At 34.9% G+C, this 24,745-nt stretch overlaps 3 protein-coding genes across 21 annotated transcripts in view; 2 read left to right on the forward strand and 1 right to left on the reverse strand.

Annotated features, from left to right (window-relative positions):
- Positions 1-11,980, forward strand: part of LOC117206713 (homeodomain-interacting protein kinase 2) — a 31,061-nt gene extending 19,081 nt beyond the window's left edge. For 9 of the 18 annotated variants that reach the window (XM_033446290.1, XM_033446289.1, XM_033446281.1 and 6 more), the window contains 3 exons: positions 123-346; positions 802-1,122; positions 1,734-11,980. In XM_033446290.1, the coding sequence (XP_033302181.1) occupies positions 123-346; positions 802-1,122; positions 1,734-1,932 (744 nt within the window). In that variant the 3' untranslated portion in view covers positions 1,933-11,980. The remainder of the gene's footprint in view (positions 1-122; positions 347-801; positions 1,123-1,733) is intronic. The other 9 variants (XM_033446286.1, XM_033446288.1, XM_033446299.1 and 6 more) reach the window with 6 other exon arrangements.
- Positions 11,981-17,703: 5,723 nt separating this feature from the next.
- Positions 17,704-19,302, reverse strand: LOC117206715 (protein YIPF1). Of its 2 annotated transcripts, none has more exons than XM_033446300.1 (4): positions 18,977-19,302; positions 18,430-18,812; positions 18,175-18,355; positions 17,704-18,104 (listed from the first exon to the last, which is right to left on the reverse strand). In XM_033446300.1, exons 1-4 carry the CDS (start codon positions 19,176-19,178, stop codon positions 17,932-17,934), a joined length of 939 nt encoding a protein of 312 aa, XP_033302191.1. In that variant the 5' UTR covers positions 19,179-19,302; the 3' UTR covers positions 17,704-17,931. The 2 variants fall into 2 exon arrangements, with proteins under 2 accessions (XP_033302191.1, XP_033302192.1); XM_033446301.1 differs by having other exon boundaries at positions 18,430-18,809; positions 18,977-19,290.
- A 1,892-nt stretch (positions 19,303-21,194) lies between these two features.
- LOC117206508 (zinc transporter 9) lies at positions 21,195-24,741 on the forward strand. The gene is made up of 11 exons (XM_033445915.1): positions 21,195-21,358; positions 21,541-22,018; positions 22,148-22,334; positions 22,428-22,510; positions 22,726-22,849; positions 22,925-23,063; positions 23,140-23,463; positions 23,548-23,760; positions 23,893-24,027; positions 24,086-24,199; positions 24,277-24,741. Exons 2-11 carry the CDS (start codon positions 21,595-21,597, stop codon positions 24,319-24,321), a joined length of 1,788 nt encoding a protein of 595 aa, XP_033301806.1. The 5' UTR covers positions 21,195-21,358; positions 21,541-21,594; the 3' UTR covers positions 24,322-24,741.
- Positions 24,742-24,745: the final 4 nt, after the last annotated feature.

Here is a 24,745-nt window from a genome sequence, read left to right on the forward strand (position 1 = left end):
TAAATTTCCAACCGAAAGTTTCTGGGAGTATCGAGGAACAAGCACGACGATCCTGATCTGTATTCATTGGGATACCCCCCTCCTCTATCTTAGTAATCTTTCTTTTGGAAATGTTTTTCTAGGATGATGCCTATGACATGCATGACTACTTCTTGCAGTATGTGACCACGAGTAGCGCGCATCCTCACCTCCAAGAGCAACACATTGTGTATACGACCGGCACGGACAAGCGGGTATCATGGCCTGGAAAGAGAGCTGAATACAAACACGAGTACGTTCAACCACCGGCTGCTCATTCCAGAGACCACCAGAAATGGGCGGTAGCGAATACTGTGCATCAGTATAGGTAAGCATCGCATCGCATGTTACAACGTTTGATTTACACGACACTCGAAGCATGCAATATATCATACACAGATAGATTTAGAAAAATCTGGCAGATAAATACATAGAATAGCATAGTTAAGCGAGATTTATATGCACGTAGTTATTGAACGCATGTAGGTTTTCTCTTTGAATGAGAAATGACCAAACCGATGACAGGCAGCTCGTGTATACGTTGTCGAGACAACAGACGGGCTGAATATCATGATCGGGCAAGTAAACAGCATGAATTTCTATGTTATTTCCGGAAAGTAAAAGACCGAGAGTAAAAGTGAATCTGAAAGGATCTCGGAATGAATCGATCTCCTGATTCTCTGTCGGTTTGGTCTCTGTCCTCTTAGAGAGACTTCTTACAGTAAGTAAAGAGCGCATGGGAATTGCATAACGAAGGGATGGACTTTGTTTTGGGTTTTGTAGGCAGAGTCAGGTGGTGGGTTCGGCAGCCCATCCGGGACATACCCACAGTCACCATGGGCATCCGGCCCACCTCAGTCCTGGGGGCGGTGGCGGGGGCAGAAGTCCTGCAGGGGGGCCTGTAATAGGAAGTGCCCAGCATCTGGGACAGCCCCTGTACCAGGAGTACGCCCATGTGCGTTCAAGAGCCCATGCCGTGCCACCCCCGGTATACGTAACGGCCGCGCCTTCTCAGGCTCCCACTGCTATCCAGCAGCAACAAGTGCCCACCTATCAGGGATTCACACCCGGGTGGGTACCTAGACACCTAGTTGATGCATGCATGTGTGTACCATTTATTATATTTTCGTTCTAGTGATAGTTCATCGTATGTTGTTATATTTGTGATCGTACTGTAGTAGTTATTGTTGGAATATAATGCGTTCCCGTGCAACCGTTTTATCTCGTTCTCAATGGCATGTAACGTTGTGAAAGATCATGTGATGTATTTATATAATTCGGTCGGATAATCGATATTCTTCTCTAAAAATGACCTGAACGTTGTTTCCGTTTTATTTTTTATTTTTTATTAGTATTGTTCTTTTTCCTTATCAAAATGTAATAGATATACAATACATATTTTTCGTACACTTATTTTGTACAAAGTAGACCATTGATTGCCTGCTTAGACAATTGCACAAAGATAAAGAAACGTTTCGTAAGCATTAACGAACGATGTATTATATGTAAAGAAAAAAAAAAGAAAGAGAAAAAAAAGAAATTTGTCGATTACTCGATTATCTTAAATGTATGATATATACGTATATATAATGTTATCTATTTATAAAACCGTATGCGTGTGGAACGAAGAAATGATCTTTATAAAACAAATGTTTCATTTCCCTTTTTAGAGCATTACGGAGACTTTCTAACGTTCATTATCCCGTTTTTTACAGCTCGTCTCCATTAACGTTGTATGATTCTAGTCGAGCGTTGCCACCACCAGCTCATCACAGCTCGGCCAGACCGTTGCTGGCAAGTCATGCAGCGCATCCACTGCCTGCACATATGCAGCCAACAGCCGTTTATGGATTGGCCCCACTTTCACCGGCCAAACATCAATATCAACCTTCTGGTTTGTGGTTCACCGAGTAAATTATTCCTCTGTCTGGTTTCAGAAGAAAAAATCAAACGGCGTGCGAGTACTAGTTTTCGCCGCTTCTTTTTTTTTTAACGAAATTTTACAAGGTCGAGAAATAACCGATCGCATCAAAGATAACCGTACGAAAGGAAAAAGAGAACCCATCATCTTTATCGAATTCATTCCTCGCGAAAGTGTTTTTTTTACTAGCGAACGAAGGGGTCTCTTCGCGATACTATTATCAGCTATTGAAAACACAGAGTAAAAAGCTAGGCTTGTATTGTTACGAAAGGAATAAAGAAATCACGACTGGAAAGAGTCGACGGAGTCTCAAGACAAGACCGAAGTCGTTCTTCAACTCAACTTTTTGACAATCCGTCCTTAAAAAGCGATCGCCCCCTTCGAACTGCCAGTCTGTGCTATTACGAAAAAGATTATCAAAGCTCTACGCATGATTTTGATTGACAAGGAAGTAAATAATATGGCTTCGAACGTCGATAGACTGATCGCGTTTGCGTCGTGTCCTAATGATTTCATTAGCGTATTTATCACATTCTCATCGTGAAACATGTTATCTTTTTCCTTTCGTTCGACGATATGAACATCGTATTCGAAACGAAAAAGCAAGTGAAAGTAACGAATGAAGAAGAAAAAAGAGCAGAACGATAGAGAACAGAAGCTTTTTGATGCTTCTCGTTGCGCAATCGTTTCCTCAGTGAACCATTGCTTTGATGATTTGTATTTGTATTATTTTTCCAAATATTATTTGACGATCGATGTACAATTTTGTCCGACTTAGATGGCGCTTATGTTATATACGTGGTAGTATATAATATAATTGACATGTTTTGTATGATTCTGAAGAAATAGTGTTGGCGCGTCAAAAAGAATTTTTACGAGGTCATACGAACGAAAAAATTAGAGGAGACCAGACGATTTTATCGTAAAGTTTGAATCTGCATTATTTGAAATTAAGCGCAGTTTAAGCAGATAAAGAGAAACATGTTGGGTGTCGCTGATTTGTCAAAACTGTTCTACGGTGTAACAGTTCAGAAGTTATCTTTTATTGAAGTTCAACGTTAACGGGAATAAATTTGCATTTCCTTATGGTATGATATATATCATATACATTACGTTTTTAGTACTCGTTAACAAAGTTAATCTTAGCGCGGTATAACCCACGGTTATTAGCCGATGGAATTTTCGTCAGACTTGAGATTTTTGTTATCGAGCGTGACAACGCTTTAATGTATTCTAAGCGTTCTCTTTTAAACGGGTCATCGACGTTGATGAAGATTCCCGTTCTTGTATCTAATAATTGAAAGCGAGTTGATCAATTACACGCATACACACAATCATAACATGACACATTGATTTGTTGTAAAATGTGTTCCGGATTTTATCGCTAGATTTATTTCAAGCTGTCTCATAGGTATGCTGGTGTAATACCAAACACTTCTTTCCAATGACGTTACTATACGAGCATAAAGCGTGTCTGAGTTTAGAATGGAATTCTTCTGTTTTGATTCGAATACATTATGGGTATATTTGATTGCATGGTTAAATTTGTATTTGACAAAAGCTGTGTTTTCTCGCAGCAGCCTCATTATTTATTTTTACTACGTAATCAATCCTATTCTTCTCATCATAATTATTACTATTACTATTACCATTACTACTATTATTATTAATTGCAAATAGGCATCACCGACTTTAAGATAATTGCAGTAGCAGTTTGTAGTCATTTTTTTTTTTTTGTAGATACCACGTTCGCGATAGATTTGCGTTAGATTCGTTTGAAATGAGATTTTTTCCCTCTGCAACATTTTTCAGCGTTGAACGATCGTCGTACAGCATATTAACATTAACTTTTTCATCCATCTGTTGCGTTTCAATGTTTTGCATTTCACCGAGGATTGTAGTTTTAAAATGTATGTATTGAGTATATATTGCACAAATCTGCGGTACACAACGATTAACATGAGCAACAACAAAAAAATCTGTGTACAGTAATGACGCAAATTCGCGTTTGAAGAAAAAGGAACAAAACGAAATATACATATATTCAATTTTCGCTAGATTCTTAGTTCAATCGCTTTTGTCGAAAAAGAAGCCTTCGTTGCAAATATCTGTTATAATGTCGGATTGCACACATGTTTTCTTCAACGTACATTTGATTCTTTCTATTCCGATGAGAGCGTCAATGGTGCAAGTTTTTAACAATCCCCATTCGTTTTTTCTCCCTCATCGAATCATGTTCTTCCTTCTCACATTTTTCCACGTCAGTATAAAGAAAGCAATTTCTAATATCTCACAAAATGAGAAAAACTATATATCATATATACATGTATAATGTATATTATTGCAATTCCTTGAGTAAACTGCATTCGATGTATATGTGCATGCCCATATGTCGATTTCTACGTATAATTATCATGAGTGGTTCTCCTCCTACATTTTAACGTTCGAACAGGTGTAAGAATGGATTTGCACACATTTTACGACTTGTGAAACAGTTTCAAAAACGTTTTTCTGCGTGCTGACGTGTATATCGTGGTTTTTAATGGAATGACGCTTAGGCATTGTTTTGCTAATTATTTTATATACATAGCTGTATGATAACGTACGGGATATTAGCTGTGGTATGTTGATTAGAGTGAAACCATGTCCAGAGTTTAATTAGAAGTATTTTACACTTAGAGCGAGAATGTGAGTGAGCAAGTCGAAATGAGTAAACGAATGTGATTAGCGTGATTAGTGTGATTGATAAGGAGAGGAAGAGAGCGATAGAACAGTGTTAGAGAGAATAATAAAATGACACTTTAAATATGTTACCGATATCCTAAAACAACATTTTTCAATGTCTTAAAAGATGAATATAACGTGAAGCTGCTAATCCATTAATTTCGATCGGATAAATAGTCGTAAAATTGTTAATATTTTTAGAAATTAATTAATACTATTTATATCAAAGGGCACCTATGATAAAAACCTGGCTAATTTCCTGTTTTATTCGCGAAATACTAAACAGTCTACTGAAACATTTGTTTGTCTTTTTTTTTTTTCTTTTTATTAATTTTCCAAATTTTCCAAGCATCACGTTTATCAATTGCGCGAATTGGCTTCGTCGATATATTTCTTTACGCGTATTATATGATGTAAAAATTAAAGAGAAAAAGAATTGTGTAACCAAGTCGATGTGCCTGTTTAACAATTAATCATATTTACATTTATATTTACTGCAAACGAGTAAACTCATAAAGAAAAACCGTGTATAGCGAAAGTTGCAGTAAAACAGAAAACAAAGAAAAGTTACAATCAGCTTGTAAGTGTTACGTATTTTATCGACCACACACGGTACGAATATACAATTATAATTATACAAACACGTTTTCGCGCCTACATGTATATATGTATGCTTCCATATAAACCGTAGAAATTATATCGCGTAGGAGAAAACATACCGTTTCTTCTCTTAAGTCGTGAAAAAACAAAAGTCATATCCTTAGATCTTTCGCATTTTACGTAGAAAAGAAAGATGGGAAAACTGTTGTTGCGCGTGTGTGTGTATAGGAACATGCCTTTTTTTTTGTCGCAGGAATCGATACATGCACAAACACACACGTAGGAGATGTACATGCGACAGTTCTACGCATCATAGTCATACCATCATCATGCTTCATTTTTTTAGCCTCTGTACATTCGAACGTATTTAGATACCTGTGTCACTAGATAAGCAAAGGGAACTTCAGTCAAGTTTCTGTTTCTTGTTTTTTCTTTTTTTTTTTTTTTTGCATCCAAAGAGCAAGTTTTGACTGACGATGTAATATTTGTAATGTTTAGCATAAGACTGTAATTGTCGATCGTGGATTCGATCGTTCGAATTAATCACTGATAATATCCTACGTATAAGTATGTTATTTTATTATGTTCACGTTGTTATTAGCGTCGAATATGCAAAAGTATTTGGGTAGTAGATTTTAGGTGGTCAGCTTTGTGGAGTCGGATGTCGGTTATTGTCTAACAGATAGAATTATCGTTGTCGATGTTTATTACTAATTAACAGCTTTGGGTTTAGAACGTATACGCAAACTACACAATGGTCCTACGTTAGTTTCCCACTTTTTAGGTGTAGATCGTCAGTCAGTACGAGCTCAGAGTCACGTTAGCGCAGTCATTGTTACTTTAAGTAGCACGTTTTTAAGCAGTGTACGAGTAGATAAATAAGCACGTCATTGAACGAGTATCTAATTAATCTTAGGCTACCATGGAAACTGTACGAGAGGGCAAAAAGAAGAACGATTGTTTTCTTCTTTTGCGAACGTACCGTAACAGTGACGATGGTTCTAGTTGTGATATTTTATTAATATAGGGTTTGTGTACGCGATGTTATTTTGGTCAGGCTTTTCAGAAGGCCAACACGTGCATGACGCGATATATGTGTAACGCATAGAGAAGATACTATAGTGTTTTTTGTCGTTAACAATCCAGGAAGATTATTGTCATATGGTTGTTACTTCCGATAGGGTGATATGACACGTTACCTTAGCTGCTCATCGTCTAACTTGTTCCAATTCTTTCACGTCATTCTTCTTCATGGGCTTTCCTTGTTTTTCACGGATTTCGCTTCGAGTGATAACGACACATCAAATCATGTTTGTGATAGATTTTTACTTCCATACTTCTTTGCCATTTTAAAGGGGAGAATTGTGTTAATAGAACACGATCTTTTTAACGTCGATCGTGATGTTTCACAACATTGTTGAGCGCGAGCGTAACAGTTACCTCTTCCTTTCGGGTGACACGATGATACATAAACATAATAAAAAGAAAAAGGAACACATGTACAAAATACACCTACATAACACACGGATCATATATAACGTGCGCGTTCGAGCGCACACTTATACATATACACTCGAAGCTATAGAGATATAATTATTTTAATCATTTTTAAATTTGTACATACATTTCTTATCGCATCAGGGCAGAGGGGAGCGGAGAGATTTCTTAGTGTCTAGGTGTAGTGCCTAAAATGTTAATGAGATTGTGTCCAATAGAAAATTTATTTAGTGTGGAATTTCTAACGTTCGATTCCGAGTGCTTGTAAGTGGGATGCAAATTTCCTTCGAGCATAAAATTAGAAAATAGGATGATTTGACGAAAGCGAAAGCATTTTCCAAGGCTGATAGAATTTTCCCGTACAAGCGCCCGGAGTCGTGGAACGAATAACGTTCGACGAGCGAGTCTAGCACTGTTAATAAACAGATACTCGCGTTGAAATGGCCAGAAATGAATAAAAAAGGAGCGAAAGAATGAATGAAAGAGAAAAAATGGAATCAAAGGACATCCGCGGATAAAAATTACGTTTCTTTGTGGACTTAGAATTTAATGTTCATCGCGTTGTATGGATAGTTCGTATAAAATTATATATATATATATATTATATATATTATCATTATAAAACAAAGCAACTGACTTTTTGCGAGGAATAGATAGCGTAGCTACTATAAGTATAGGAGAGAATAACATATTTTTGGAGTTATACTACTAGAGGATTGATATTGTATTGTGCTCTGTGAGTTCTTAAACGTTTGTCTTCTTACGTTCTTGGTCTTTAATCGTCGAATTGCTCATCACGATCGGACCACATTTACATGTAGAAACGAGAATTATTAAAAGCAAACGAAGAAAAAAATACAACTCAAGAGGCGTATGCTATCGACATGTATATCTTATGTATGTACGATACTTGTTCTAAATTTCGGTTCGTCGCGACATGTCACTAAAATTTTGCTCACGATCCATGTGTACGTACTCTTCGGTACGTGCGCGCGCGATCTCGTAGATTATATACGTGCAAGATAAATCACAATAGTCTGTAGTATTTAATTCGTACCTCGACTTTTCTGAACGATTCGATATTGAGAGACGAACCATCAAGACACACGTGATAAAGGTATTTCACCGTTTTTTTTTTTTTTTTTTTAAGCCAAACTGTATATCGTAATAGCGAGTAAATGAAGTCCGATTAGGGAAGCAAGAAGTAAACGATAGATCATGCGGGTAAATTAGGCTAGAATCGATGATTCACATCTGACTGTTCTTCGATGTTCTTAATGTTCACTATTATACTATGGTAATATTGCAAATAATTATGAACGGTAGTACTTGTATTATACGTTTGTCAGACTTATGCATAATATTATTCGAGTAAGGATTAATCATAGTTTTTAAAAGAAAAAAAAAATATGGGGGATAACACTCGTGTAAACACATCACTGCTGCTAAAACGTTGTTATCGTTAACGATTTTTCTCATCTTTAATAGGGTGATGGATTCAGATCGATAATTAGGGGCATACCGTGGCATAGCTGGATAGTCTTCGCTGTGGAAGAAAGTAGAAAATTTGGTGTTTCGATGTTCGTACGGTTTAGAATATTTTTCGTTTTCGTAGTTCTCTTCTACTACTTTTTGTCTTTTCTTGTTCGTATACAATGCGCAGTCGTTCTCGTCGTTTTCGTTCGTGCCACGGGACATTCTACTTTAGACCGGTTATTTACCAGATCGGTTTTTTGGTAATAAGATAGCTTTCGAACGAGCTTTCGAGTTTTTCTATGTATAGATAGTTTCAAAGATGCTGGTTGTTTATTATTCGTCGTTTTCCAAAGGTTCTCCTTTATTTTTCAAGGTTTGGGAATCTTTCCGAAGAGTTTGCAGTTGTACGGAAATGTAATTTTAATTAACTCTATATAACCTTTTTGTAACTCTGAAGTAGTTAAAATGGTATAAGTGCTTGATAAAAATAATTACGAATTGTAACGAAGCTAAAACAGGTCTATGTAAACTCCTTATAATTTAGAAACTTTATACAATCGTACGAATAAGCCGAATTCGGAATGTTACGAATAATCCTATTCGCTATATGGCTATACTATATATTCGTACCGCCTATAAATGTGCGCCTTTTGTGTATTTTAACTGTACTATGATAGTAGTAGCACTATTTGTACTATTATTATTGATAGGCAGATTTAATATCGTTATGATTATAAATAATTGTGTTATCTGATTCACGTCGCACGGGCTGATACACACCTGTTCTATTTTCTAATATTAATGGTTTTCGATCTAAATTGATAGTAAGCTTTGGATCTAAATATCTCGATGAAAAATAGATAGAGCGTAAATTTCTTCATCTTCCACGACGATAGCGATTTAGTGTCTTTTCGTTCTGTGGTCGTAATTTTCTCTTCTACCATAAAAAATACCTTCAGAATTCTCGAGGCTAAGTCGATTTCAGCTGTTCTTTTCCTTTCTTCTTGATGCCTTGCCTTATCGCGGTACCATTACCATCGATATGTATAATAATTACACTGACATCAGAGCATATACACACGTACAGGTACATACGTACATACATATACACATACACCACAGTAAAGTAGATACAAACGTAACACACGTTAAGAGGATAAGTCCTTCGTGCCGTCGATTAACATTACTGTTTGCCAAACTTCTTTATCCTATACGTAACGGATACAGCTGTATAAATGTATAAATTATCGTTACCAGGTGTGCTCGAATTTATCGACGTTTAACGCGATCGTTTCTAACAATCTTCTCGAATCGAATATCAATTAGATCCGATACGCGGTATTACATAAAATTTTGAACAAACACAGGGAGAAAGATAAACGTTAAAGTTTGTGAATTCGAGTACGCGTGGATCCTTCATACGACCATGCATCCAGCAACATAGTAACCCCAATCGATCGCCTTCGTGGCGTAATGTAAAGTGAAGTTTCTAAATGGCGGTATTTAGCGTAGGTGAATATAAACGAACAAAAAGTAAAAAAAGAAAAGGAACACACACATACACACAAAGAAAGAAAAGGAAAACAAAAGTTTTTTTAAGCTTTCGCAGGAAGTCTGTCTTAAAGTATTAAAACTCTCAGGCTGCGCCGATTGTCTTTGCCGCGTGCGTATGGAATAGCGGCCGCACGGTCGCGGAGTCGTCGAACGAGAATGGTGTTCAACCGATATACCAGAGCATAGGAACCTCGAGACAATTCGAGTCTAACAGTTCTCGCTGTGCGCGACCCGTAGAGTTTGTAAAACAGATGAACATACGATATATTCGCCATTTGGCATTACAAAGGACACGTAGAAATCGGTGGTTCTGCACACCGTAATATAAATAATGATAATAATTTCGAACGATCGTAGCTCAACGCGTGGCCTGTAAAACGACGAAAAGTAACCAAGATGTGTCGAAACTCGAGTGGAAGCATTCGTCGACGGTGAAATTTATTTACTAGTAGAGCGTGCCTTATATATCGACGATCCATGCAGGATCTTTTCTAGATTTCGTTTTTCGACCGGACTAATTGTTTTTCGTAGCTAGATTCGATCGTCTCGCGTCTTATACTCCAGTATCACGCTGAACACCATTTCACTCTTATATATATGGATGGATGAATATACATTTATCTATTAGATATATACATATGTGCATATGCATATTATATATATACATGTACGTATATATTACGTATAAATTGTATAATAGAAAGCAGAGAAAAAAATTGGGATATCCATTGCTTGCGCGTGTGATGAATTATTTCAGAGGTCGACCAGAGTACAAAGCGTAGGTTTAGTTTGGTCTCGGAAATAGTTTGTGCACGAATACGGACTATAGGAGTCGAGTCGAACGTCGTCGCCGAATGTTAGAAAATTGGTTGATGAATAATAAGATGAAACGAGAAATGTTTTGTACGCACTGGCGAACGAACAAAAGAAAGAAAAATCCTAGAGACGAAAAGGCAAGATAAATATGAAAGAAAAAAAAAAAAAGCGGAAGAGTAAAACAGAGTTTAGCATAGAGCGAAAGAACCGCTGCGTTACGGTTTTACAGCGTTGCGTCGACCGACCGCGACGAGTCCCGTTCTTTGGCTTCTCTTTCGTATGTCCGACAATAAACGCTTCATTGGAGAGGGCGACGGAAACGAACGACAACCATGAATCAATCAGCAGACAAATCAAAAGTACTTAGGCTTTAAATTGCACCGTGTCAAACGATTCTCGAAACCTTCTTCGTCACTGTCGACCGACACGACGTTTCGATATTGTAATGGAGCGCATGGAACATTATATCATCTAGGTAACCAAAAAAAAAAAAAAAAAAAAAAAAAAAAATTCTAATCTCATCGCGTCGTAGCTCGCGACTACTAACTGTTATACACACATCGTCGTGAACATTTTGCTTACGATCGAGAAAGAAAAGAAAAAAAGAGGAAAAAAATGAATCGACTGATATTTTTTTGTTTATTTGGATTTTTATCGAGGTTTTGGTAGTGGCGAGCTCCACGTTCTTCCGTCAACAGGGGTCTTAACTAATCGGTGACGACTTACTTAACGAATGTTTCTCAATTTTTTAAGTCGCGCATCGGCATTTAGGTGCATACATCCTGGGGGCAAGAAGTCTATTTGATATTTATATTTTAATATACACGGGCCGATTATATTTAGTGTATTGTAATTATTGAATATTAATTGAAAGCCCCGGGGGCTGCTCGTCCAGCGGTACGATAGAGTCATTAATTTACTTTTGGAGCAGCAGTATAACATTAAAAGAAGGAACGAACATGGAAAAACGAAATACATAATTCGACGGACGAGCAGGCCGCCGGGGCAAGAACCACGATTTTCTGTATATTACTGTAGTATAATAATCAAACACTAAAGACTAATGCTTAAGGTGATCGATAAGAGCCTCGACGCTCTTCGAAGCCGCGTAAGTGTAATCGAGAAATTATGCAAACTAAGCGATTAGAAAAGCAAACAAAAAAGAAAAGAGTGCAAGAGAAATAAAAAGAAAGAAACGAATAAACGAAAAGAAACACACATATACATAAAAAAAAAGATAATAATAAAACGTTTCAATTAAACGGCAGAGAAAGAAAGAGAAAAATACACACATCGGTACCAGGCATCACTATGTTTTAAATGGTTAATAAATGCAGATGTCCGTGTATTCGCTCGGACACTTTTTCAACTGAATTTTCGCTATCCTTTTACGGCTGTATTATTTTGTCAAACGCTCTTTGTCTCAAACCCTTGTTTCTTCGTTTTACTTTGCTTTTCGCGCGCTACGGCCGCGACTCAAACCTGATTCCATTGCAACGTCGACGTTCTATCGACGATCAATGGACCATCACTATGATATTCCTTCGTATCTGTTCTACCCTTTCGTCGGCGAACGGTATACGAAAATAGAAACAACATCGTGTCCTGTGTTCTTGCCGTACGCGTAAGAGCGAGCACGTCGCAGAGTCGGTCTGTACGCCGTACGCGGACATCGGAGTTACCGGTTCTCAACTTCCTGCATTCTTTAGTTTCTGGCGCAACCTACGCGTGTCTGGCGTTACAGCAGGAAGAAACTGCGATTCCGTCGTGTCGATTTTACAAAAGAAATTTAACCAGGAGATCGTTAAGGTATAATAACAGCATAACAAGATCGATCAATGAGCTCGTGAACGAAAGAATCGAGGAAGAGAAAGAGAATGGACGATATACAGTGGCTCTCGGAAGTATTTGAACACTTTCAAAAACCTTTTACAAATATATTAAGCATGTTATAGGAAACATTTTGAAATGTCATTAACACCGTGGCAGAACACGATTTTCACGATTATATTGATTCGAGTTGGGACGAATCTGTGAATGTATATAGCGTTAATCAAACAGTTTCGTACAACACGATATATATTCAGAAAAATTGTGGTTGGCGTTCAAATTGGTAAAGTACTGTACTCTACCGCTCAAAAGTATTCAGATACTTGATTATTTTTAATATACAGTATCTATATGCTTTAATTATAAATTTATAGAATCGAGCTACGATGATTTTATTTGTTATAATTACCACGGCTAACGTGCAATAGCGTATCATAAACCGACCAAATTGATTTCTGCAAGTGAATACGCAGTAATATGATTGACGCTTGTGATCGTCGAATCTTTCTATTACGATATTGAATGTATGAGTTCCTAGAATTCAATGTTTCCAGCGAAGTCTATAATAATTTACCGCCCGGTGACTCCATAAGCGAGCAATGAGTGTTGCTTCTAATTACTCTAATTCAGTATTAACCGGTTGTATTCAGCATATTTTTCATTTCCTTATTTCTTTTTTCGTACAACGCGAAGACGAAACTTCAAGGAGATGATCTTTGAAAACTTCAAGGAAATGATCGTATCTTTAAAAAGCTCGGACCTGGTGTAATTTTCTGCTATATAACCATCGGTAATGTCTTTTTGTCCCCCTAGAGGAAACATGCGAGTTGTTCGCTAGATTTACGATGTCCGCTCAGATGTCCGGACAGCAGAGTGTAAAGGGTTAATTTGTATACTTCAATAAAATTAGTAAGTAGATAGAGTAAAAAGTGTCCTGATACTTATGAGCGATATTGTGTACGCACCGACTCATTTGTAATATCGCGCAGCTTCGAAGAAAAGCTTTTGAAAAGAGAAAAATAGAGTCCATTACATGTGTAATTACACTTGGTGGGAGAGATACAGCGAGGTTGTAAATTAAAATAACAATTAGCGACATAGATTGATGTATCTAGTGTCTATGTTCAATGTCAATATGCACCTCGTAGATGGATTTTGAATCTCAAACCGTGGAAGTCATTGGCGAATCGATTCGTATTCAATTTTTCTATAATATCCGGATCGCGTGAAAAATAGCGAACTGTGCGTGTCTAGAAATTGCTTCTCAGATTACATTACGCATTATTTGTTACTTTCATCGCAATCTTCCCGACATTCTTGACCAAATTATATCCTTCTAACGTTAAAAATATCTCAAGTTTGAACAATGATACGCGCGATGTCTTCTGTAATGTTATGTCAAATATGCTTTTTATCATCTTGCTGTATCTCTTTCATCAACAATACGTACCTGTTATCACTTAAGCACGCAATCAAAGCAACCGTTCGATCGAACCACAAATAAAATATGAAAAGAATGAAGAAAAAAGAAAAAGAAAAAAATAAAGACCGCAACGGTCAACGGGAAACATTTGATCAAAAGAGCCTCGCGTTCGTGTAAGCCAAGCCATAGATGAAAACTCGTTAGGGGAAGTAGAGGAATAGCAAACTGAACGTCTCTTTTTATATCTTTGCATCAAATTCAGCGAACCACGAATTCTTTCTGGGGACTCGGAATAAGTAACTTAGCGCGTGTCTTATTCGCGACGTGTTTCTTCTCTGCTCTATATCTAACTGTGCTTTTAGCATAATACATTTGTACATGGTCTACGTGGTATAAACAGATACACACAACATACACACACGATGAAAATATGTAGCATCAATTTTTACTCGGAGCACGTAGAAACGCGTGCTATAAAGCGTCTAATTGTAATATATACGATAAAATATAGAACGCAAAATGAATTCTGTAGAGCAAAAATACTGATACACGTCTATACACGTACATACACTCGATACGATAACTGCGTATTGTTCGACGTAAGTTTTTCTCGTAGTTTCTCGATCGTGTTAGTCACTAAAGTTAATTATCTGTCCTAAGTAACCGACCAAAACGGACTAACGTTATCTTCCGGAAAGCTATGGTAAGGCGATTGCGCGGTTCAACTATATTTCGTTGAAAATATATTCGAAACGAGACGAGAAAATGGTTCAAATATCTGTAGCTCCTCTAAAGTCAGACTAAATTCTTTACACTTTAACAATGGTAAAAAGATTTGCCACTCCCAAAAAGAAAAAAGAGTAAGGATCAAACTTTGCGTTAGCAGTTCTTAAAACGGGAACGTAGGGTTAGTTGCTTATCGGGTTGAACTACGTAGCTTCTTCCTTAAAAAAAAGGAAATAAGGGAAAGAACATATCAGTATCACGGTCGTCGATACGAAAAATCTGATATTCTCTTTTTAAAAGTTTCTAAAAATAGACGGTTGAACAGAACATATTTTTCTCCTGTTTTCTATCTGTTCTTAGTTTTTCGGAAAAACGTACCATTCACCTAGATAGTACAATAAAAAGTAGAAGTTCCTTGCAAACGTGCTGAGAGGCGGGACTGTTTTTAATTAGAAAGCGCGCATTCTAATTAACCGAAATAGCCAGGTTACGAATCTAACAGTAGGTGTTAGTTAAACGAATCGAGTAAATTGAATTGATTGGACCGACAGGCGGTATTTATCAGATTTTTCAAATACGCGTTTCTGTCACGATAAATAGTGGTAATTGTTCGATCGACGATAAGATTGGTTCGACACGAAAATGATATCTTAGACACGAAAAGAACGTACGCAGAAATGTAAGAAGTGCAGGAAGCTTTAAAAATACAGTAACTACGGGATAAAGAATGAAAGAAAAAAGTAAAGAAAGAGGAAGAATGTATATGCGAATACTAACGTGTTTTCCCGTGTCGTAAAAAAGATCGTTCGTTTTCAGCCTGATATAATATCTCTCGTCGAAGTAGACTATATGCAGTTTTTCTTTTTTTTTTTTTCTTTTTTAAGAAGAATAAAAATAAGCTTTCGAAGATACGTAGCCATGATCTCGAATTAAACTCAATCGACGTACAGTATCGTGTAATATTCGTTTATCGCGAGCAAAAGTTTCGAAGATGCCGATGAGTTCAATATAAAGGAAGAACGAAGGAAAAGAAATGGATTACGTACTATCTAAGCATGCGACTGAATAATCAACCTGAAATTATTGCAATATTGCGTAACATTGTAGAAGATAATAGTCAACGATTGTATAAAGAGTACGACATTTATGAGCAATGTTATATGAGTATGTGTATATATATACATATATATATATATATAAAAGTACCTACTACATATATATGCGTATACTTGTAATAATTGATAAAACCAGGGTAAACATTAACTATTATCTATGTGTAATATTTAAAGAGCGCCTGGTGCGCAATCCGCGCACAGCTGCTCCGTATGTCTCTGTAATAATTATGCGTGTTTGCATTTATGAAATAGAAGAGGAAAAGAAAATGTATATTATATGATACTAATATTAATATTAATATTAATGACGATAGATATGCCCGACGACACATCTTATTGTAAATAACGGTAATAAGAACTAATCGCACGGTTCTCAATTCGTTTAACACGTTGCCCCTGTTCGTGTAAACGCGTTGAGAATCCGCGGTACTTTAAATTTTGAGAGAACGACGAACAAAATAAATGAGACGAAGCAGCGCTGCGTGTAAACGTGGAAGGAAAAGTCAAGAGAAGAAAAGAAAAAAACAAGTAACTAAGTAGACTGTCGTAGGTTTATTACTCGTTATTATTGCTCCTGCCTATTCGCAAACTTTGACTGTAATTATCTCGTAAACACGTTGGACCAAGTCGTTGTGAGCACTAGCTGTAAATTGTAGAACGTCGTTCCGACGGTTTTGTGATCGTCGAAAGGCTTTGAGTTTAAACGCTCGAACAAAAATTCTAGTAGCTTGTATCGCGTATACCAATTGTCCAAGCGAAGAAAACCGATTTGATAAAAAGTGTCTATCGTTTTACAGTATTAAAACAAGTCATTAAGTGCACGGCATATATCGTAATTATTGCGCCTATATCACCGTAATCCAATAAACGTTCCTTGCACACATTTTCTATACAAAAGTATGCTGAGATTTGGATCCCCTTTAAAAAATCTACATGTTACATAAGTCAACTCGTACGACGATATTTGCGCTTAGATATTGAATTAATTTATACCAAACAGTTAGCGATCGCGTCAACAGCCATCGAGTATCGTATATCGATTTTATTTTTTAATAATTGAACAGATCCAAAGAAAATTGGACGAGAGTAGACGAGAGTACAAGCTACGAGAGATGCTTCACTTCTGTCTAAAGAGGAGTCAAGCTCTGTTCGAACTTTTTTGTATTTTGTACACGCGACGCTCACATCGACAAGGCTTGCAAAACGGAAGACTTCGTAGACCTCGAAATATTTGCTAAATTTTACTATCGTGTTATCTCTTGCGAATCGCTTGATGGACTTTTACAAGATTATCGTGTTGGTATCTTTCGAAAAAGTTGAGGAAAAGATAAAGAGGAACACTTTTAACTTGCAATTAGATTGAAACGCGAAATTACGACCTATTGTTCGTAGAAAGAATGAACATTCTTAGCGAAAGTAGCTTTTCAACACACTCTTCGTTTCTTTTCGATAATGGCACCAGCGAAGATCACGTAAACCGTCTTCGTGTGGTGAAGAAAAAAAATCGAAATCTATCAAAGTCCCGATAAACAATTGGAAAGTTATTCGTCAATACATCAATGTTGCATTATTTGTGTAATAACGTTAAACGGCAAGCAAATTACTACTATCACGAAATATATTGATAGACCGATGATAATAATGTAACGATACTACTACAAAGTGAATGTTGCCTTTTATCACATTGGTTAATCGTAAACAAAGGAGAAAAAACTTAATTAATTACATACAATTATATTAACGACGACTAATAACTATAAATACTATCTATTGTATTACGAGTACTAATAACAATTGCTATGTACACATGGAGGTTCGTATGATTGTAAATGATATGTGTTGCGTTGATATGTAACGCGTCCCTATGTTAAAATGGGGACTGTGAAAATAAATCAACCAGACACTTTGTTGGCCTTCTATATTGCCCTGACACACAGGAATATTATATATACTTGATATGAGTCGACTGAAATGTTTTTAATAAACACTAGTGCCTCAAATGTGACAAATTTTAGTTATTTTCATTTATTTTTCGTTCATAGGTATAGTATAAATACTACATCTACTTGCACGAAGACGGAATTAACGTCCAACAAACATATACGAACTGTACCGCTCCATTTTATCAGTCAGTATTTACCGGAACAAATAAGTATACCGACAACGTCGACAGTTCATTTTAAAATATAGATGCGTCCAAATCCATTATAATCGAATAAATGGCAACATTATTAGCCAGAATTATTACGCGAATCATTCCCGGTTGCTATCGTGTGTATGGTCGCTTCCATGTGTTCTATGGGAAATGGCTTTGATGGTGCATGAAAAAAATATCGCATAAATCCTGTTGCCAGTAGAAGGTGCATTCCAAGAATTATCACAATATACATTATCCTATATCTTCCTAAAAGTTAATTTACTTTATCTACGTATTCTTATGGTTTTAAAAATGTGTATGTTTTTATATGTAATACCTGATATTAGGGGGAGTAAAGATCTCAATAATACTCCTCCAGATAAAAAGGTCGCTAGTGCAACTAAACTCCATTGTAACCATTCAAATTGAATTGTCCATAGAAAAGCTACTGGAATATAAATGGCTAAAGAGTACCCATAAAGACATAAAAGTTCCAAAAGGCCAGGTGTTGCGTAAGACTAAAACAAAGATGTCCCTTGAATGTTATTATTATGTAGTGTCTCTCAGGAAAGATAAATGGGCAAAGTCAAACCTCGATTAATTCCTCCTCTGTATTTCTTGAACTGGTGGTCCACTTCATTGCACCCCATAACGTAAGTGGTAATAGCCATGCGTACAAAAATATACAAGTGGCAGCATAAGACACAATATGAAATTCATACCTCCAGTGATATTTGCCTGAATTAGCTGTATGTAAATAATCAGCCAGATTACCACTAATGGCTATAGAAAATATTAGTGTAACGCATATCCAAAATGGACCATAAAGATCTGGATTTGGTCTAATATGAGATATCAAATAATTATCACTGCCATGTGGAAACATAGACCTTTTGATTCTTTCTACCACGTCATCTGTCTTTACGTTGAAGAATTTCTGGTAATATTCTATTGTCCAAAAGCTATGCGATGCTGCTAAAATGGAAGCGATACAGTGTTCTAAAGAAGTGCATAGACTGAAATTGATGTAACAGATGTAACATAATATCTTAAATTATAATATTCGCGTTTACCACAGGAATAACAACAATCGTTATAAAGTTATTTGAAACTAAATAAAAGATCGCATAAATATAAACCTTCACTTTTATCGGGCATTCCTTGAAGATCTTCGATAATACCAATTCCCGTAGGATCGTTTGAGAGGTTATTAAAACCTTGATGACTGGAAGTATTGACATCCAGTTGTGCTTGACCAATATTTCCTTCATGATTTATTGAAGGAAAATCTTGAAACGAAATGAACTGTGAATCGCTTGTTTTAGATTGACTTCCATCCATAGCTGTTTATTTTGTAATTTTGTCCATCCGTTTGACAGAAGTGACGCATAGACATTGCCAGAGATGAGTACGTGGGAAGATCGCCGATGCAATGTTAAATAAATCAACCAAAAAATGCGCACAAAGAATAACGGTCTTTAACGGCTAACAGACGAACTACACGCACATTTCTTCTCCAGTACTCTTGGTGGGAGAAGAGAGGGGAAATGTGTATTTGTATCGGCGCGATAACAGCGTGTTTTCTATAACGGTAGACAAAATCATTTTCTATCGAGACTCTACCTCTTTAATTATACATTCTCGAAAATATAAATTAGCATCAAAATCCGCAGTCTAATCGTGATTATTTATCTCTACATTTAATAATTTACACTGTAATGAAATTCATATTGTAATATTTTAATAAAAAAATAATATTATTTCTCTAATAATATTAAATGAATATAATAAATTAAAGAGATATTTCAACACATACATATAGCTACTTTTACAGAAATGCTTTTGTAGTATTATATTATCCGATTAATATACCTTTAACAAATGAATCAGATAAAGACAATGTCAATCTATTTCAACTATTAATGAAGGTTTTCCTAAATATAGTATTTTACTCACTATATTTTTTTGTTTTTATTATTTCAATATTGTTTCAAAGTTTAGTTAAATATTAGAAATAATTTGTTTTTTTTTATTGATTACAGTAAACCACTCTGACGGCAGAAACAACAAACATGACGCTACAAGCAACTAGCAGCAACAATCTTCTTGGAAATGATTATATCATATAATAAAAAATAAAGTCATTTATTGCAATTTGTCTCTTGTGCTATTTTATGTTCCTAATAAACTTAATCCAATACCAATACTTACCTATACTTACCAGTTTTGTCGGAGTCTCTCGTCATTTTTTATAACTTAACCGTATGGGAACTGTAAAGGATTTGGGGATTGTGGATGTTGGAAGGATTTTAAATGACTAAACGTTTTGTTGATTTACAAAATAAAATTGTTTTTTTCAATTCAATTTGCCATTTTACGATAATTGTACAATTGTACGAGTTCATCAATCTCTGTATAACTATTCGTGTAATTGTGTAATTTTATAATAATTTGACTTCGTGGCTCGACCAATGAAAGTACGACAAATCTTCTGATGCAAAAATAAGGGTTAAAATCTTATAAGTGCTTGCGGTACGGAGTTTTGTCGGAGTTTTCAAAGTGCCACTAATTGTGAAGGGCTGCTTTCGGCTAACTGAGTACTGTCCGGTCTGAAGATGCCTTTCCCCTCTTTTCATGCATATTCGTTCGTTTTTCCCACCAAAAGCATCTGAGGAAGAAATGTGTGGATAGTTCAGCTGTTTGATCACTAGAGGCGGTAATTCGTGGAGCGAACTTTTTCCTGAATTTTTCTTATGCTCATTGGCGATCTCTCAACACATCTCTGATATTGTAAAGAGGAATATGTATGCACATACATATATGTATACATCTCTTTATTTGATTCTTCTCGTCATTTGACGTTATCAATGATTATTTATTAGTATATTTTTGAATAGTTTCATTTTACATGATACACGTCATTAGATAAAAAATAGTTAGATAGATGTGCAGGTATTAATAAAAACGCATATAAGTTATATGTATGAATTTATATAATTGTAAATCCCATACAATTTTTATTAATATAACATATATAAGATAACATCTATACAGAATCGTATAAAAATCATACTTTTTATAATTAAACAAAATAACAAAAATTTAATTTTGTAGTTAAAGCAATGGTGAATGAATTAATAAAATGATTAATACTCTCGTGATGTATTAGCCTTAAAATAGTTACATATAGGGATATATTTGCACTAGATCCAATTTTTAATTTTAATGTAATTAATGTTATTATTATGCAAGAGTTTATATATTGAAATAGATTTAAAAAGTTTGTCATCTATAAACATGTATTACTACATAAAAATACGATCTTTCTTGTAATCATCATCGGTTATATAGGTATTATATTATCCTTGCCGAATTAGACAATAACTGATTATCGTTTTGACAGTTTGAAGAGAACTTACTATAACGTTCTGCTAAGGTCAATTTGGTACCGAACAATATCTTTTCGTATAATATTACTAACAATGTATTCCATTGTATAAAATAAGTGAATGTGAAAGAAGGTAAAGAAAAATATACTGAAATATGTTTTGTTTTTTAAGCGCGTATAACTTTTTAAAATGTATTCAAATTGTAATATTTCTATTTCTACGTTTTATAAAAGAAAATCATTTTTCAAAATAGAATGTTTACGAAAAGAATTGCTATTCATCAAAATACTTAAGTGTTATTTATTTTTGTACAGGTTAGACGGCTCAGCTTGTTTTACGATACTTATTACCGGTCCAATATTAAAAACATGTTACAACGTGTGCCTAATCTTTTGAAAGTTCTTCATAATATTAACCATTACAATAAAGAATGTTTATACATGTTTCAAATAGGATATGCAAGGAGACATATTAATACTTTGATAACATATAATTACAATACCAGATACAAGGTGCAAGTTGTTGCGAATCCTCAAAAGATTTTTACTACAAATAATGTAAAACATCTGCAAGAATGGAGATGGATTCTTATTACAATTTCCAAGCCAATATCTGTTATAGCAAAAGTACAAAAAGAAGAAACAGTAGACTCCAGTAAAAGTACACAAAACAATGTACAAAGAATCATAGAATTAAAACAAGAAAATTTAGGGCAATTAAAAGAAAGGAACTTAGATGTTAAACCTGATGATAACCAAACTAAAGAAGAGCAACAAAATTTGAAGACAGAAGGTACAAAAGGAAACATAGTCAGAAAAGTATAGTAAAAAGCTTTCTTATTGATTTTTAATTATATTTTTTATTTTCATTAATCTTCATCATTGTTATTATTTCTTATATTCACATGTTTTTTATTTACAGTTAAAAAGAAGAAAACGGATAAAAGAGTATCATCATTAGAACGTAATTTTATTACACCAGTTAGAGCTATGTCAGATTTTTTATTGAAACCGTCCGATCTTGAAAACTTACCAAAGACAAAAAGAAGATCACCTTATGAGTTTGAACCTCCAATTACTGTTTTTTGGAGAAAAGATGTAGAAGCAAAGTAATACTACACATTTTAACAATGAAATCTGATGAGATGATTATTGTAATAAAAAATAGATGATTATATTTAACATACTGTGTTTATTTGTAGAGCGATAGAAGTCTGGGGATCACGGGAAATCTTAGCAAAAGAACTTCTTAAGAAGGAACTTCAACAGAAAGCGTATCAGCAAAGTAAGTCTCCGCTTTATCTACACATAATTTAAAATGAATTTCCCTAAATGTATTTAGAATAGAGTTAGAAAATATTTTATTTGATAAGTTGATTAGTTTCATTTTCTTCCGGACATTTTTCCATTTTACAGGATCATTGTCACTACTTTTATTAACATATTCTTTTTGGAGGACTGATATAAATCTTTTAATTTAAATGTTTTATGATTTCATAGATATATTTACTGTTAAACGAAGATTAAGAGATTATAGACGAGAAATTGGTAGTAAAACGCAAACAATAGATCAAGAAGGTCTTTTTGGAAGATCTGGCAAAGTAGTTTTAACTGCCATTGTAATGTAAGTCCTATCTTTTTATTTTTATTTAAAAATACTTCATTATTAGTATACTACATTTATCTTTCTTTCTTTTAGCAATGGTTGCAATTTTTTATGTAAGCTGTGTGCGTGGTTGTATACTGGTTCGCATAGTATGTTTTCAGAATGTATTCACTCTGCTGCAGATACTTTTAATCAATTGATATTAGCATATGGTATACATAAATCAGTACAAGTATGCATAAAATTATGTCATGTGAAATTAAGATAAATCTTGTTTTATATCTCTATATACATTTTTAATATTTTAGACTCCTAATCCTGATCATCCATATGGCTATACAAATATGAGATATGTATCTTCTTTAATATCTGGAGTTGGTATCTTTTGTGTTGGAACTGGTCTATCTATATATCACGGAATCCACGGCCTTCTGAATCCTTCGACAATAGAATCGTTTTATTGGGCATATTTTATCCTGGTTGGCTCTATGGTATCCGAAGGAGCAACTTTGTTAGTAGCAATACAATCAATAAAAAAAGGTGCAGCAGAAAAACGACAAACATTTAAGGACTATGTATTAGGAGGACAAGATCCTTCCGTAAACGTCGTACTTATGGAAGATTGTGCAGCTGTAAGTATTTATTAGACAAAAAAAAAAAAAAGGATAGGAACAATCGCAGTTATTAAACATGAGATGTTCTTTTGAATATGATAGGTGCTTGGTCTTGTATGTGCAGCTACATGTATGGGTTTAACATCCTATTTGGGAAACCCCATGTTTGATGCCATTGGATCTCTTTTAGTTGGCGGTCTACTTGGCAGTATAGCTGGGTTTATAATACATACAAATGCCACTGCTTTAATTGGAAGAAGTATATCTCAAGAAGATCTAGATAAAATCAATGCGGAATTAGAAGCAGATATAATGGTAATATTTTTATGATTGTATCGTTATAAATAAATAAATAAATAAATAATATATATATATATATATATATATATATATATATATATATATACACATACATTTATTTAAGTTAATTGAATTCGAAATAATCAGGTTCGAGCAATCTATGATGTCAAGGGTATCGATATGGGTAACGACTTAGTTCGGTACAAGGCTGAATTAGACTTTGACGGCAGGGAATTAACAAGGTCTTATTTGGAGAAGCACGATCTTGTTCAAATGCTAAAGGTACTAGCTTAATGTCCACAAAGTATTACATTAATTTTCAAATTATTCTATTCCTTAGGAAGTAACAGGAATGACAGACATAAAAGAATTGGAAGCATTTATGCTAAAGCATGGCGAAGCTATTGTTGATACGCTTGGTGGAGAGATAGACAGAATGGAACTAAATCTAAAGGTATACCAAGAACATTTTACATATGAATTTCTAACTATTTGACACTATGATTTAACTTTTTTCTTTAATACTTGTAGAAAAAGCATCCCGAGATTCGACATTGTGACCTGGAGATCTTATAAGTATTTGTGTACAATACGGCTACTAATAAGCGATATACATTGTGATGTAAATAATGTTTCATAGCAATGCTTGCGCTATCCTATTTGCTGTATTCTATTTACATACTATTTATATACATATAGTGCTCATGTTATTCTTTATATTAGAAGAGAAATAAGCTAAATAAATTTGAATTTCTTATTTATAATTGTGCCGTACTTTTAATTTATTTTTTAATCTTTTCACATTTAACGTGCACGTTATGGGCGTCGCATATTGTCCTGAATTATCGATTTTTTCCAAGTATCTTTCACAGTGTACAACAAACGGTTACTATGGATACTTTCCTCTATGAAGTTCCGGGTATGAAACTGTTCTCGTTTCCAGTGAGATAGGTACGTTTAAATATGACGTATTCTAACCGCGATATTAGAAAGATTGAAC

Source organism: Bombus bifarius, unplaced genomic scaffold, assembly GCF_011952205.1.
Source record: "Bombus bifarius isolate JDL3187 unplaced genomic scaffold, Bbif_JDL3187 scf7180000008008, whole genome shotgun sequence".
In the NCBI taxonomy this organism is placed as follows: Eukaryota; Metazoa; Arthropoda; class Insecta; order Hymenoptera; family Apidae; genus Bombus; species Bombus bifarius.

What these genes read in the sequence shown, in the direction of transcription:
- LOC117206715 (XM_033446300.1), bottom strand. Translation starts at nt 19,178, where the DNA reads ATGGATGGAAGTCAATCTAAAACAAGCGATTCACAGTTCATTTCGTTT. An exon ending in AATGCCCGATAAAAGTGAAG is followed by an intron (nt 18,813 to 18,976) that starts GTTTATATTTAT and finishes CTTCCATTTTAG; the next exon opens with CAGCATCGCATAGCTTTTGG. An exon ending in CAGAGGAGGAATTAATCGAG is followed by an intron (nt 18,356 to 18,429) that starts GTTTGACTTTGC and finishes TCTTTGTTTTAG; the next exon opens with TCTTACGCAACACCTGGCCT.
- LOC117206508 (XM_033445915.1), top strand. Translation starts at nt 21,595, where the DNA reads ATGTTACAACGTGTGCCTAATCTTTTGAAAGTTCTTCATAATATTAAC. An exon ending in ACAGAAAGCGTATCAGCAAA is followed by an intron (nt 22,511 to 22,725) that starts GTAAGTCTCCGC and finishes ATGATTTCATAG; the next exon opens with ATATATTTACTGTTAAACGA. An exon ending in GTTTTAACTGCCATTGTAAT is followed by an intron (nt 22,850 to 22,924) that starts GTAAGTCCTATC and finishes TCTTTCTTTTAG; the next exon opens with CAATGGTTGCAATTTTTTAT.